The following is a 16,384-nucleotide window of genomic DNA, read 5'->3' as shown; positions in this document are numbered from 1 at the left end:
TGTTCCCTCATCTATTAAATGAAAACGAATTACCGTAAGACAGGCAGCCACAGCAGGAGCCCAGACACGGGCAGGGAGTGTTCCTGTCACTGTATTACTACAAAATCACCTCTCACAGTATTTCCCATGAGGGGGACTGAACAATGGGGTGCAGTGAAGATTAAATGCAGGTGAAGTTCCTGCAACACTCTCCCATTTGTAACAAGCAATTTTGGGGGGGAAGAGGGGCGTTGTTTTAGAATCTGGGACGAGACGTGTGGTGCCAGGTTTAGTGGGGAAGAGTGGCCTGCAGCAGTCTCACAATACTCAGCCTTCCCTAAGACAGTCCTGGTGAGCGCTGAGACCTGCGCTCACACTGAGAAGGCCCCTGAGGCCCCCGAGGGGCTCCTCATACCTGGAGTCTTGTACTTACTTGGCCCCAGTCCTTCCCCAGAAAGCATGCTCTACGTTACTGGAAATGTTGGCATTTGGGAAATCAACTCTCAAGAGACCTTTTCTAATCGTCACATTCCTTACAAGACATCTAGAACACAGAAAGTGAGTATGTGGACTGGTAAAAGCAATGTGTTAAAACAGAACTGTGGGTTTAAACAAGCCTGGTTGCTGTTGCAATCTGACCGCTTTATTCCGACCTAGAGCCAATAGGGTCCAGTCCGATCTCCATACAAAGGCCTCTCCCAGGATCCCGGGAAGGCCATCCTGGCCTCCAAGAGGGATGCCTGGCCAGGACTGACCTAAATCTGACAACAGGATGCAATCGCATGTCGGGGGATAAGAATTAGGACCCGAAGGACGCGCGGGCCCTCTCTTACAATCTCTCGCTACGCCCATTAAAACTGGACCCAGTTAGCAAATGATAGTCTCACAGACACAAAGAACGCAGGGAGGAGACAGGCGCATCCCAGCGGCCCCACGCAAGCTTCAGATCGTTGGAACCCATGAATGTACCACACATGCACACGGGCGCACCCACGGAGGGCTCAGGGCTGGTGACAGGCGGGCAGGCCCCTCGGAGGGGCGCGGGCGGCCCCGGCCCCACTCACCATGAACGCGCGGGGCTCAGAGGAGCGCAGCCGGCAGCTCCATGCCCCAGCAAGCAGGCGAGCGGGGCTCCGGCGGGACCTCGGGCGGCGGCTCCGGCTCTGCGCTGGCGGGGGCGCCAGTCCGCTCAATCGCGCGCAGATGCCGCGTAGCCGATCCACGCGCTCCGTTTCGGCGCATCAGGCCTGGCTCCCCGGACCCCGGTGCCTCCGAGTGGGAACCAAGGAGGGAAGACCCCGGTTCCCCCGGGTCCAGGCAGGTGTGTCCACTGTCCCGCCAGGGAAGGTGGCATGGCGTCCTCAGGACGCGGGACACACGACGCAGGCGGCGACTTTCGATGCGCGCTGTCACCCCATCACAAACCCAGCGGCCTCAATGCCACTCGCTCTTCAAGTGATGCTGCCTCCTCGGCACACACGTCACGCTGGGAAATGTACGTTCTCAAAGGGAAGCAGCAGACGCCCAGCAACACACAGCAAAGCTCTGCCTGGTGCAATTTTCTTTTAAATGAGAAATGTATGTTACCTAAAGGAACCACAGAAAAACAACACCAGCAACCTCTGGGTATGGGGTGATTAGGAACAATTTTTATTCTGTGGTTCATGTTTCCTACAATAAGACGGTTCACTCAGAACGTCAGGGCACACACACAAGTACACACTGAGGGAAACCTGACGCGTGATGCTTCTGGGAGAATGGCTGGAAAGGGGCGTTAGAAACTGTCCAGGGGGTGACAGAAACAGTGTCTTGACATGAGCTCATCAAAGTAATTAAACAGTGCACTTCAGATGAGGGCGTTCCACTGTTTCTAAATTATACCTCAATTACAAAATATTTAAAATCTGTGTAGGGTCAGAATTATTTCTGGTCTGCCCATGGATCCAATGTCCAAGGACGGAACAAACTCGGTTTGTGACCACATGAGACTCTTCCAATCCTTCTGTGACGGAAATTTACAAGTCCCGGGACAGTCAGTACCAGGCTATGCCCGGCTGATTTTCTCGGTAATAGCATTACCAAGTCACCACCAGAAACTTCTTCACTCGGACGAACCCTATGATGTCCACCAGGCTATAATCAGAGAGACAGAAATGACAAGTGGTGGCAAGTATGTGGAAAAACTGGAATTTTCCTGTCACTGGTAGGTGTGGCCATTTTGGAACAGTTCGGCCTTTTCTTATATAGTTCAATATACACCTACCACACTCCTAGGAACCTACGCAAGAGAAATAAATATACATCCACAAAAAGACTCGCGTGGAAATATTCTCAGAAGCATTATTCGTCATAGCCCAACACCAAAAACAATCCAACAGTCTATTAACTGAAGAACGAATGAACAGCGCTGACACCACGATGGAAAGGAACGTACTACTGATACCTGTTACCACTCAGCTGAACCTCAACAACAGTATGCTAAGTGCTAAGTGACAGACGCCACACAAAAGATAGTTGGCATGATTCCACTCATAGTGAATTATATGGAAGTTCTTAAAAAGGCAGAGAAAAAGGAAAGAAAGCAAATTAGTGTTTGCCTGAAGCTGGAGGTCCACTGCACACAGGCACGAGAGAACTTTTGAGAAGAAAATATTCTAAAACTGGATTGCAATGATAGTTACATAACTGCATAAATTTATGAAAAATCACTGAACACACACCATGATTGAATTTTATGGTATAGTAATTAAACCTCAATAAAGCCATTTTTTAAAAGCAATGGGATTAAAGTGGAGAGGCTGATTCTGGCTGGAAGGATTTGAGAAAGCCTTAAGAAAAAGTACTCAAAATTTGGAAATAAGACAAAAGCACAGCAAGGAGATAGTGTCTGTTCAATTTATACCTGGGCGTTTTTAATATGCCTGCCTAAACTTTATTTAATTCTCTAGGAGAATGTACCTCTGCTATTTATTACTTGGTTAGAGCCCAGAAATTGCAAAGTGACATATTAACTTGTAGATTTATGTCTAGTAGAAAAGATAACCTCAAAGATTGTTTTCTTGTCCCCACTAATTTGTTTAAATCTAACCTCGCAATCTTATTCTAATTCTTTTTTGTTTTTATGCCTATAAATATCTAGTTTCTCAAATGCCCTTGTTATCAATTTTACCATCTTACTCAGCTCCTCAATGTGTTAAATAAATCGTTGACCCATGGTCATTAAAAAAAAAAATGTATGCATGAAAAAAATGGCAGAATAACTGTTTTCTATTAAGACACTAAAGGGACAAATACCTAAGGGCAACTGCGGAGAGCAGAACATGTTCTCATCGTGAGCACGGCCTGAACATGATTATGGTCGAATGCTATTATGGAATTACTGAGAATTTTCTTAGGTATGTGAGCAGCTGCGTGGTTATGTGGGAGAACGTCTTTTCTCTGAGGAGCTGTATGCTGGCATTTAGGCATCAGATGTCATGACATCTGCAATTTACTTTCAAGTGGTTCTAGTTTTTAAAACACAGAGGCACAATAAAATGAATAAGGCAAAATGTCAACAGTGGTTCGATCTAAGTGGAGCATATATGGGAGCTCATTAAATCATTCTTTGAACCCTTCTGTAGCTTTGAAATTTTTCTTCACAAGAGGAAGAAGCCAGTAAGAAGGCTGGTGACAAATTGTTCAGATCTCGTCTTAAATACCCGCTCCACAGAAACACTTCCCTGCCCTGCTAGTGTCTGCCCCGGCATCACGCTGTTTTCTCACAGCACTTAATCACAACTTGTAATTATGTCACTATCCCATTAATAGTTATTTCCCTCAAGAGACTGTAAAACCTCTGATGGAGGGACCTCTGTGGTCTTTTCTCCACTGAAGACTTGGTTAAGAACACAGCACAGAGGAGACACTCAGCCTGTGCAATCAATAATTTGCTTGCCCTCCCTACCCCCGACCCGTCCCTCCCTCTCTCTCTCCCTCCCTTCCCCACTCCCGCGTCTCCCCACCTCGACCCCTCCAACAAGCACTTATGGTGCATGGCCCCGGGAATAAAGATGAACAAGGACAGTGCCCTAGGTCACTCAGACCAGCAAAGAATTACTACATTAAACGGGTGCTCTGCCCTGTGACTGACAGGAACCTCTAAAGTTTCCAGAAGCCCCAGGAAGCAGCCCACACAGCCTGCTGAGGGGTTCCTGGTGATTTCTAGAGACAATTCCTGCAGCTGGAAGAGGGCTAAGCTGTGAAGAAGCTCTGCTCTCACAGAAGCGCAGGTTCTCAGCCCCTCAGCCTCTCCACACCTCCTACCAACACCTAGTGCCGCACAAACTTTATCAGTCAGCCAACCTCAGCCACAGGCTCACTCAACTTAAATGTGAGATACGAGGTGTGAAAAATACGGTGAATGCTTAAATAAAAAAATTTTATTACAGTAAAAGACATGTTACCGTCAATCCCCCTCAAAATACTCCCCCTCGCTTCCAACATATTTATCCCATTGTTCTTGCCACTTTCTGAAGCAGTTCTGGAAATCCTCTTGTGTTTTCAGTTGCGCTGTCGTGGCCGCCTCGACGTCCTGAATCGATTCAAAACATTTACCTTTCATGCTCATTTGGACTTTGGGGAAGAGCCAGAAGTCGCACGGTGCCAGGTCCGGTGAAGAAGGTAGATGAGGACACACCGTAATGTTTTGATTTGACAGAAGTTGCCATATACCAGGAGTGATGTGTGACACAGAGCGTTGTCATGATGGAGGATGATTTACAACACACTTTAAAACACACCTTCTCTCAACTGGAGCTCACACCTGACTGACTGCACCAAACAAGTTGAAACTTGTCACACACTGTTACTAAGTTTCGATACGCTGCCTCCCATATTGAAGGTCCCTGCCTTTCCGTTGGATGGCACTCGGCAGCGGCATTCACTGTATTTTGTGATCACAATGGAAAGGCTTCATGTTACATATCACTGTCGGTACAGCAATTTCTGCCAAATAAAAACATTACGGTGTGTCCTCATCCACCTTATTCCCTGGATCTGGCACCATGTGACTTCTGGCTCTTCCCCAAAGTCAAAATGACCATGAAAAGTAAATGTTTTGAATCGATTCAGAACATCGAAGCAGCTACAATAACGCAACTAAAGACACTCACAAAAGAGGACTTCCAGAACTGCTTCAGAAAGCGGCAAGAAAGATGGGATAAATGTGTGGGAAGTGAGGGGAAGTATTTTGAGGGGGATTAATGGCAATGTGTCTTTCACTGTAATAAATTTTTTTACTTAAATATTCACCGTATTGTTTGATCACACCTCGTATGTGTTAAGTATGTGTTAAATAGGCATTAAGATATACTTACCCAAACAGTTGCTTATCTCTTCTGGCAGGCTGTAACCTGAAAGTTACTTTAACAATAGTTTCTAGCATTTATTTTAGTATCCTTTATCATATTGAGTACCATTTACAAAGTTTTAACTATATACTATACCTAATGTGATGACACTGAATTTTGAAACTTAAGGCAAAAATCAAAGTTAACAAACAGCCTTTTTCCATCTCCATCTGGCATCCGATTTCACATCTATCTTAAACCACGGGTGCAGAACCCTCCCTCCTGAAGTTGGCTGAGTTACCCAGTTCATTCCCAGGCTTCCTGGTCTCCACTGGACTGCCGTGCTTATTTGATTCATCTATCACAAGGTCATCTCTGCTCTCTGAGGTCAAGGAGGGAAGACTGGTTCATTCGTTCGATGCCACATCCTAGCAGACAGGCCGGCGAACTCACGCTTGCTACAGACCACTGGATTTCACAGTGGGAATGCAGGGCTACGAAGGCTATATAAGCAAACCTTTGCTACTTCTTTACTAATTTACTACAAACCTTTGTCACATCAACTCTTCACACATTTAGTGTCTCTTTGTCTGAAAGATATAAAAGCTTCCTGCTTTGGTCACTTCTTTGAGTCTCATGTTTTTATGGGGCTCCTATACGCATGGAATTAAATTTGTTTTCCTCCTGCTAATCTGTCTTTTGTCGATTTAATTATTAGACCAGCCAAAGAACTTGGAAGGAAAGAAGGAAAAGCTTTTCCACCCCTCCACTTGCTGCTTCCGCCTCCTTGGCAGTACCCACTGTGTGCTGGGCCCCGGGCTACGCACGGGCAGTACAAGACAGGCCGGCCAGGCCCATGCCCACTGACCACTGGAAAACGCTCCAGGAAGTGTCCCCCTGCTGCTCCAACAGTGTTTAAGAGATTATAAAATACTTTAAAGTCTCATTCTTCCACTGGGAATTAGACCAATGTGAAAGCGCAGTTTTCTTTGGCTGTCACTGTTTTCATAAAAACCCATTAAACTGTGTGGGGAGGGCAAAAGCATTTGCAAGTTCCCAAGGGCCACCGCTCTGGGTCTTTCTAGGAAGCTGCCTGGATTCAGCTGGTTCCGTGAAATGCAGCTTTCTGGTTCGGGTTACACGACAGGCCACCGGACTGCAGACACTATCGCCCAAGCCCCAGGTCAGTCAGGAAGGAGATTCAGAACGTGGACCGTCCTCTACAAACAATCACAGAGCTCTCAGTCTTCACGTTATGTGTCCAGCCAGTTTCCTGGGGACTTTGGCGTGTTCATACCAGAAACTGCACAACTCACACAGCCTATGATTCCAGCACATAACTGTACTTATGTGGGTGAGATTTACATGTGTGTAATCTGACGCAGACAAAGGCCTGGGTGGGTGGGAGGGCCAGCAAGACACTGCCAAAGGCTCCGCCAGGGAGGGGCTGTGGAGTCTCGAGGTGAAGGGGCCGTTCCTGTTTATGCTGCCCGCTGCCCGCCGCCCACCTTTGGCTTGTCACAGGTGTTTCTTCATGCACTCCTGTTACAATTTGAAAAAACCTCTTAAAGCCATTTCAGATGGAATCCAAGCCTGATTTTTACCAACTGCCATTTCCAAACCACTCTGAACACGCGTGCAGCAGTCGTTTTGAGGTTTTCAAGTTGATCCGCCCGTGAAAGTGAAGGTGTAGCCATGAAGGAGGAGCAGCATGGAGGAAACCACGGACCTTGACTGCACTTCCATGGGACACCAACTGCTGCTCCAGGAGCACCCACACTTCCTCTGACCTGGCCCTCAGAGGCAAGATGGGCTTTTCTTTGCAGAGGAGAAGCAAAGTCGCTGGCCTAAGGCCATACAGCTGGCTATGAATGACAGAACCAAGCCTGTCTGACCCCAAAGTTCAAGGCCTTCCAGAAACTAGTACCTACCTCCCAGTGTGAACAACTGCATCAGCTCTGCCAGGCTCAGAGCCATCTTACCCCCACAGAAAAAAACGAAGTGCGCTAACTGGCTAATCTATGTATTGTAATATTTGTGTATTTAATGATGTAGTTCTAAGTTAGTTTCTTTGCCCCTTTTACAGTTTACGGTAGAAAATGAGATTACGGATTTGAGAACTGTTTTCTAATATGAGCGTTTTAATACTATAAATTTCCCTCTAAGCACCGCATGTCACAAATTTTAATAGGTTTTATTTTTGTTCAGTTCCAAACATTTTCTTATTTTCCCTGTCTTCCTCACTGTCCTCTGATTTATTGAGAAGTGTTACTTGTTTAATCTCCAAGTTTGGGGAGATGTTCTGTTACCTTTGTCACTGCTGTCTAGTGATTCCACTGTGGTTACAAACACATTTTGTATCATTTTAAAGACGCTATTCAACTGCATAGCTTCCTTTACAACACAGGTTATGGTCTACCTTGGCGAATGGTCCATGCGTGCTTGAAAAGAATGTGTGCTGTGCTCTTGCTGGAGGGTGGCGTGTTCTCTAAATGTCAATTCGTCCACCTGGCTGCCGGTCAGTTGTTCTGCCCTGGCTGATTCTGCCGACACTTCCATCAGTTACTACGTAGAGAGGAGCGCTGGCAGTTCACCTATAATAGTGGACCTGTCTGCTGGTTTCAGGTCTGTCAGTTTCTGCATCATGCATTTTGCACCTGTTATTATGTAGCACATACACATTTAGAGTCATTATGTCTCCATCAGGTAATGTCCCACCTTATTCCAGATAATTTTCATTGCTCCGAAGTCTACTTCTTCTGATATTAATGTACACGTATTTACTCCATCTTCATTTTGATTAGTATTTTCATGGTATATCTTTTCTATCCTTTAATTTTAATCTACACATTTTATATTTAAAGTAAGTTTCTTTCATACAGCTCAGAGTTGCGTCATTCTCTTTCAACCCATTCTGACAGTCTATGAGAATTAGGTGTTCAGACATACAATTGGTGTGTTCAGACTATTTACATTAATGTAATTATTGATGTTTCAATTTAGACCTGCCATCTTGCTTTCTGTTTTTCCTTCCTCTGTCCTCTTTCTTGCCTTGATTTCAGTTTTTTGAACTTCAGAATTCCATTTTAATTTTTTGGGTTTTTGGCTCTCTTCGTAAAGTAATCTCAGGATTAAAATATCTATTTAATGTTTCACAATCTACTTAGAATCAATATTTTACCACTTCAGGCGAAACGTGGAAACTTTTCCACCATATCTCCTCCCTCCCCCTTTATATTTTCTTTGTCTTATAGATTTCATTTACACACATTAAAAACCCCAGACAACATTATAATTTTTTCTTCCAACCAAACACGTTTTAAAGAACTCATTTGGAGAACAATGATCTGTACTTACCTAGACATTTGCCATTTCTGTTCCTCTTCCTAACATTTCAAGTTTCCTTCTAGTATAACGTCCTTACTGTCTGAAAATTTTCCTTTGGCAATTCTTTTAGATCTGCTGGCAACAAGTCTTCCTTCACCTGAAAATAATCTTCATTTCACTTTAATCCCTAAAAGGTATTTGTGCTAGATACAGAATTTTGGGTTGACAGTTTTCTTTCAGCACTTAAAAAAACGCTGTTTTACTTCCTTCTGGCCTCCATGGTTTCTAATGACAAAATCAGTCATTCAAATTGTTGTTTCCCAGTAAGTAACGTGCTTTCTTTGGTTGCTTCTAAGATTTAAAAAATTTTTTTGGTCTTTATTTTCAACAATTTGGTTATGATGTGTCTGGGCATGGGCTTCCTTGTCTTTATCCTATTTGGAGTTCACTGAGACCCCTCCCCCAATTCTGCAGGTTTGTCTTTTGCCAGATTTGGGACATATTCAGCCATTATTTATGCCAAAATACTTTTTTCCATCACATTTTTCTCCTCTCCTTCTGAAACTCCAGTAACACAAATGTGAGACTTTTTAGTATTCTCCCACATGTCCCTAAGGATCTGTCCGTTTTTTTCCAATCTTTTTTCTCTGTATTATTCAGATTGGATAATTTCTATTGATATAGATTAAAGTTCACTCTTTTCTCTGTCATCTCCATTCTGATATTGAGCCTATCCAGTTAGGTTTTGGGGTTTGTTTGTTTGTTTTATCTCAGTTACGGTATTTCTCAGTTATAAAATTTCTATGTAGTTCTTATTTATATTTTCTATCTATTTACTGATACTTTCTATCTTCCCATTTCAAGAGCATTTGCCCTTACTTGTTGGAACATATTTTAAGGCCTGCTTTAAAGTCTTTGCTAAACTCCAACACCTGTGCTGTCTTGGCACTGGTGTCTGTTCATTGTCTTTTCCCATGTGAGTTGAGATTTTCCTCCTTTTTCATATGCCAAGTAACTCTGAACTGCATTCTAGATATCTTGAATATCGTGTTTTGAGACTCTGGGTCTTATCTAACCCCTATGGAAAACGCGGATATTTTTGTCTTAGTAAGAAATTGAGGGCGGCTGGTTGGCTCAGTGGTTAGAGCGCAGTGCTCATAACACCAAGGTTGCCAGTTCGATTCCCACATGGGCCAGGAAGCTGCGCCCTCCACAACTACATTGAAAACAACGACTTGACCTGGAGCTGATGGGTCCTGGAAAAACACACTGTTCCCCAATATTCCCCAGTAAAAATTTTAAATAAATAAAAATTATTAAAAAGAAAGAAAGAAAAAGAAGTTGAGCTGGCTGGATTCCAGACCCAGGTTCCAATCAGCCTTCTGTGAGCTGTGCTCCAGTCTGCTAAGTTTTCAAAGCTTTTGCAGTCCCCGGTGAATCAATCCTTCCTGTGCAACACGCAGTGGCCAGCCTGGGACCTGTGCGCTGGTCTATTGCGAAGCTCAGTTCTCAAAGCCTGGGTATGTTATTGGGGTCAGATCCATGTGTCCACAACTTGGGAGTAAGCCCAGGAGCTCATAACAACCTTAAAGGGTCACTTTCCTGTGCGCTTCTCCCGCATACTGCCCCCAGCACTTGCTGGTTCCCTCAGCTTCCCTTTTTCTGGTTCTCTAGCTATGCAATTCCCACAACTATGTCCACCTGGGGGCCAAGTGCTGGGGAGAGAGAATAAAGCATCAGGGGTTGGCCCCAACTTCTTGGGAATGAAGCTCCTCTAATCAGTGGCCCATCCTGAGAGTTTTAGGCTCCTGCCAGCCCTTGTTCTGCTACCATGAGACTGCTTGAAGGCTGGAGTGCAAGAGAACACAGACAAAAAGGAAGAGCAGAGGTTATGCACTCTCTCTGAGTGTTGGGGACCCACTCCTCACCCCAGAACTAGACAGCCTCTCCTAGTTCTCTCTCTGTCCATGTTAACACCACTTCTGGGTTTAGGGCCACCTTGAATTCAGGCTGAGAAATATGGGGGAGGGGGTGCCAACTCAGTCAATTCAATGGTACTTCAAATTCTGATTTTCCTCCACAATCCACCTGCTACTATTACTTTGCAGAACCCTCAAATCGCCATTCCATGTATTATGCTCGTTTCATAGCTGCTCGTTTCATAGCTGCATGCACTGGGAGAGGCGGAGTAGAGCATGCGTACTCCTTCTTGCCCAGAACTGGGGTCTGCTTTTTTTTTTTTTTTTTTGCAGGGAGGATATTGGGGAACACTGTGTTTTTCCGGGACCCTTCAGCTCCATGTCAAGTCGTTGTTTTCCATCTAGTTGTGGAGGGCGCAGCTCACTGGCCCATGGGGAAATCGAACCAGCGACCCTGGTGTTGTGAGCATTGTGCTCTAACCACTTAGCTATCCAGCCGCCCTGCTCTTTTTCATAAACTGACTCCAACCCATTTTGCAAAGGCATATGGGATGATGGAAATGAAGAAAGTTTTCTTGTTTTAGAATTTACCTGTAGGCCCACCCCAGTTACTTGCACTGACCACCCAGGCTTACCCTTTCTGCAATTTGTGATCATTTATGATTTTCTGAGTACCCCAGACTTCTCAGCGCCCAGAGGGAAGGAGAATACATATCACTTTAAGCTGCCCTGGATTTGCCTTCTTCTGGGATTCTCTCTCTAACATCTAAGAGCTGACTTGAAATTCCAGAAGGCCAACGAAGACATTCCAGGTTGTGCAAACCCAAACCCGTGTACTCATCCTCGCTCACATGCCAGTTTTATCCAGGACACTGACATCCACGAGCCTGTCCACTCCTGCAGCTGTCCCTGCCACACTCAGCAGCTGCCTCGGAGCCCAGCCAGGACTTCAACTTGCTTCCCAACCTCATTTCCTGACAATAGCGCCAATTTCTCAAGTCTATGAACAATAGTGTTATGTCTAGAAGAGTCACAAACTCTGTTCTAGAGTCTCCACAAATATTTGCAGCCCTAGGCTCCTCTGACATCTACTCAAATTACAAAGACTCACTTTTACTTTCTTAAGTGGTCTTTTCTTTAAAAAAAAAAAAAAAGGAAGTGCATGGAATAATTACTGAAAGGAAAAATACCAAAATGCACTACAGTAGTTACTTTGGAGCAGTAAGATTCCAGGTGTTTTCTTTTTCTTAATTTGCTACTACTTTATACATCTTCTACAAATTAATATAACCAGGAAGTATTGCTAATTTATCTTTAAAAATCCATTCCCCATTTCTCAGTAACTCGGGCAATTGGGGGACCATTAAGCCATAACCATCTCTCATGCCAGGCTATTCCAGTAAGACCTCTTAAATAAGATGTCATTTGCACAACTTCACTGTAGTGTGAAAATTTCCCAGCAAGTCCCTGCATCTCAAACAAGATTGCACACCAGTACACTTGAAACTAATAACAACAAAAAAAAAGAAAACAAATAGTCACGGGATATAAAACACAGCACAGGGAATACAGTCAATAATACGGTAAGAACTCTGTATGGTGCCAGGTGGACACTGGACTTATCAGGGTGATCACTTCATAAATTATATAAATGTCTAATCACTATGTTGTACACCTGAAGCTAATATAGTATTGAATGTCCTCTGTAATTGAAAAATAAAAATAAAAATAGGTTGAGTTAAATTAAAAAAAGACTGCACACCAGATGTACCTCCAGAGCTAAAACATAAACACACACCTGTCAGACCGGAAGGGGATGTGAGAAAAGAGAAGTCAAGAACAATTCTAAAGTTTTAGACCTGAAGTAGAGAGCTAAGTCGATCATTTACCAAAACGGGAAAAGATGTAAAGGGAACAGGTCTGAAAGAGTAGGCAAAAAGAAGACAAAGGTTAGCCCTGTACTTGTTAAACAGAAAATGCCTAGCAGACATCCAGGTGGAGCTGTCCAGTCGCAGGCAGCTGGACGCCACCTCTGGTGTCAGAGATGAGGTCCCGGCTAGAGAGACATCGGGCTTGTCAGCGTAGGCCTGGGGTCTACAGCCGAGTCCAGCTGAGCTCACCTAGAGAATGGCCACAGTCCGAGAAGGGCCTGAGACACACTAATAGTTAGAGGGCACCCAGCAAAGGACACTGAAAAGGACGAGTATGGTGACCTAAGAGCAGAGGAGAGGTTAACTGAGATGAGGACTGAGAAATGGCCGTCGGAGCCGACAACCGGCAGTCACTTGAAAAATCTGATTTCTGAGCCACATGCGTAGTGGTGCAGAAACCTCCAGCGTGGCTGCACTCCACTTCTGCACAACATTTGCCACAGCTGCAATGACCTGTAGGGTCACTGGTTGAAATCTGTCTTTCCCTAATTCGTGGTAAGTTCCAACGAAGGCCAAATAAGTCTTGCCCTTCGTTATAATCCTGGGATGGCTCCACATAGTGGCGCAAACTTGTGGAACAAATGGAAGGGCCATGGAACCCCAGGAAGAAGGTTCCTCTTTGCTCACTAGGCAAAAGACTGCACTTCCGAGGCAGCATAATCCCCGTGCCCATGTGGCCGGAGCCGCACCCCACACACACCTGAGGCAGCCAGCCATCGGCAAGCGCAGCCCCATCTTTATCCACACACACCCGAGGCAGCCAGCCATCGGCAAGCGCAGCCCCATCTTTACTCTCAAGAGCGTCTCCAGTCCACCAGCAACTGCCGCGCTGTGTGCGCGCTGCGCCCTGGGCCCTTCCTTTAACCTGCTGTGACAAAGACGGTTATTTCCCTCCCCGAATCCAGCACCCCCTTCCCACACAGCAGGGGCTCTTAAGTTTCGGGTGCACTAGAGCCACCTGGGGCGCTTGCTGTGCCCCCGCTCAGGAGTTTGTTCTGTGTGTTGGCGGAAGGCCTGCTGATGGGTGTTTCTCACAAATGCCCAGGGGATGACATCACTCCGGGGCCACACTCTGAGAACCACCGGCTTCGTGTGAGTCTCACGCTCGCTATCCTTGGCCATTTTTATTTCCCCTATTAAGAAAATCTCTCTGAAATCATAATGCACGCTGATAGAAAATTACTTACTTTGCAATATTTTTACAAAATTTCAAATGATAACTGAAAGTAACATTTCAACGTTTCCTAAAAATCGTAGCCATGTAGACATAAGGCTCAAGCCAAGAGAAAATGGCCCAGTTAGAATGAAGGCAGATGTCCCCCCAGGTGCCCTGGGAAAACCACCTACTGGGCCTCTTTATTATCTAAAAGTCACAACCGCCATTCCTTGAGAACTACCTCTGGGTCACATACTGTGCTACACAAGGGGCAAAAACATCTCACAGACATTCTTCCTTAATTTCTAAGAGTCCAGGGAGTAGGAAGCACAATGCCCATGTGGCAGATGAGGAAACTGAGAAGTAACCGGCCTAAGGCCCTACACCTGAGAAGAGGTGAAGCCTGCAAGCCCTAAGACCCTCGCAGGTAGGCACCTGTCCCCTCAGCTCTCCCAGGGCTCCCGGACGCGGGCTGACCCGACCGAGCGCCTTTGTGCTCCCGGCCACATGGCACGTGCCTACTAACTACTAACGAGCTAACGAAGGGACCTGAGCAGGGCTCAGGCTCACTCTCTCACTGTTTCATTGCCTGTTGTCCAAGGTGGACTCGCCCCAGGAAAGAAACAATAACAGTAAACACTTCCCAGCACTTAGGACATTCAGTACTGCTCTGAGCACATGATGAAATTCACTCATTTCATCCTCACCTCAGGCGTAAGTGCTACTATTCTCCAAATTTCAGAGAGGAGGCAAATGAGGCTCAGAAAGGTTAAGGAATGTGCCCAGAGTCACACAGCCCAACTGTGGCACAGCTGGGCTACCAACCCTGGTGGTCTGACTCCAAAGTCGAATCACTATGTGATGCTGCTTCTCTCAAGTAATAAAAACATCCAAAGAGAAAGGGGAAAGAATTCGAGTTTCTTAACCACCTGATCTTTGCTTCCGCTCTAACTGGAGTTGTCATCACCTTTAGGGATCACAAGTATAGACACACGGGCCCCAGCCCCAGGCTCCCTAAAGTGTGGGAGCTGACATCTACGACACCAGGCAGCTCGAGCCCCAGGCCGGGAGCCTCCCCACAGGGGCCGGTCCCTGGCTCTGGATGGCTCCCAGGCCATGCCAGCCTGGGGGCAGAGGGGATGGGGCACGAGATGAGAGGGCCGGAGACCCAAAGCACAAGCAGACGGAATGTGGCAGGATCGCATGACTCCTGCAGGTACAATGACATCCTTTATTATTGATGGCTGAAGCCAGGCAGTCCTCTGCTCTGCGCGTTGTGTTACCACGTAATGAGCTGACCTAGTCATTCCAGTTCACGAAAATCCTTCAAGTCCTAGAACATAATCCATTTCACCTTAAAAATGAAAAAAATGATACGAAGAAGATAGCAAAGAAACTCAAACACGATGCAAGTGGCATTAAAAGCCATGGGAAAATCTACTTCGTGCGATAGTTACTTTTTTCAAAGTGCGAACTTCTTTAGCTATTTAGTTTCCTAAGAAATTTATAGCTGAGCTTTGCAAACAAACTTGTCATATTTTAATTTGATGCTATTTTAATAAGCTTACACAATCAGTGATTCAAATTTAAAATGGAACCATCTATAAAAATGAATTCCAACAGTGATTTACTTTGTGAGTCTCCTGGGCCCAGACAACTGCCAAACGGAATGTCAGACAACATTGAAAACAAAAGTAACTTGCCAACACATGAAAAGTGAAATATGTGCAAATCTACCCTATCATCCAAGCTGGAACCCCAGCCTGTGCTCACTGCCTCACCCCACACACTGCACCCCTATATCTAACATGTTTAATACTCAAAGGAACTGTCCTCTGCACCCCAACAGCACCGAGCACTTTCTCTCTCCTGGACTCGTCCAAGAGACCCATTCTTGCCAGGGTGACCTCATCACTCTTTCCATAAGTAGAACCCTAGGGGCTCCCCGGAGCCCTTCAGGGCAGAGATGGGTTCCAGACACATCGTGTCACATCATGTCACACAGGCCCCTGGCCAGCCCCCTCTCACTGCTTCCTAGGCTCATGCTGCCCCTTCCGGGGGCAAGGCCGGGGCGCAGGGAGGGGCCCGGCTGCCTGGGGCTGAGTGGCAGTTCTGCCACTCACGAGCTGTACACGTCGCTCAGCCTACGTCTCAGTGCGTCTCTGACAAAATGCAGACAATGGTAGTATCTTCTTCGTAAGGCTGTCACGAGTTTCAAATGAACTAGAAACCCAAGTGCTGGCTCACTTGACACTAGTGCACAGAACCCCTCAGCACATTCCACCCCCACCATTAGTGCTTCTCCATCACACCTGGACCCTCCGTCACCTGCCGCCCTCCCACACACCCGGGACGTTTCCTCACCAGAGGGGTGCTCTTGAGCATGAGGCCGGCACTCGGCACTCGCACGAGGTAGGTCCTCCAGGGTTTACTGAACGGTTACCCATGAATACAAAACTGAGGCTGCAGGGGGCAGTGTCACAGCACCAGGCAAACAGCTCGGTAGGGATGCTGAGACTCAGGGCCCGGGACAAGATGCAGCTGGCGCCAGTCAGGGCTGCCTCCCTGTGTCCAAGCGCCCTCCTTGGAGAGATGGGCACAGGTCTCCAGTGGCTGGCAGCGCCTCTCCATCGGGAGCCGGGCCTCACCCTGAACGCCGTCCCCCCCACCCCCCACAGGTGGGCAGCCTCAGAGCCAGCAGGGGAGGGGGCAGGGGTCACTAGAGCCTGAACAATGGCCTCG

General features: G+C 46.3%; 1 protein-coding gene across 5 annotated transcripts in view; it reads right to left on the bottom strand.

The window, feature by feature from the left end:
• The window catches only part of TBC1D14 (TBC1 domain family member 14), a 94,853-nt gene that overhangs the window by 35,403 nt on the left and 43,066 nt on the right, over positions 1-16,384 (bottom strand). The window contains exon 1 of one of the 5 annotated variants that reach the window (XM_019748200.3): positions 1,044-1,443. The exons of the other annotated variants lie outside the window; for them this stretch is intronic. Coding sequence (XP_019603759.2) covers positions 1,044-1,046 — 3 coding nt within the window. The 5' untranslated portion in view covers positions 1,047-1,443. Of the gene's footprint in view, positions 1-1,043; positions 1,444-16,384 lie in introns of those variants that run through there. 5 annotated transcript variants of the gene reach the window in all.

This window comes from Rhinolophus sinicus, chromosome 1, assembly GCF_057876585.1.
Source record: "Rhinolophus sinicus isolate RSI-liver-muscle chromosome 1, RSI-T2T, whole genome shotgun sequence".
Classification (NCBI taxonomy): Eukaryota; Metazoa; Chordata; class Mammalia; order Chiroptera; family Rhinolophidae; genus Rhinolophus; species Rhinolophus sinicus.
Note: the sequence above shows the minus strand (reverse complement) of the source record. Positions and strands in the feature narration are given on the sequence as shown.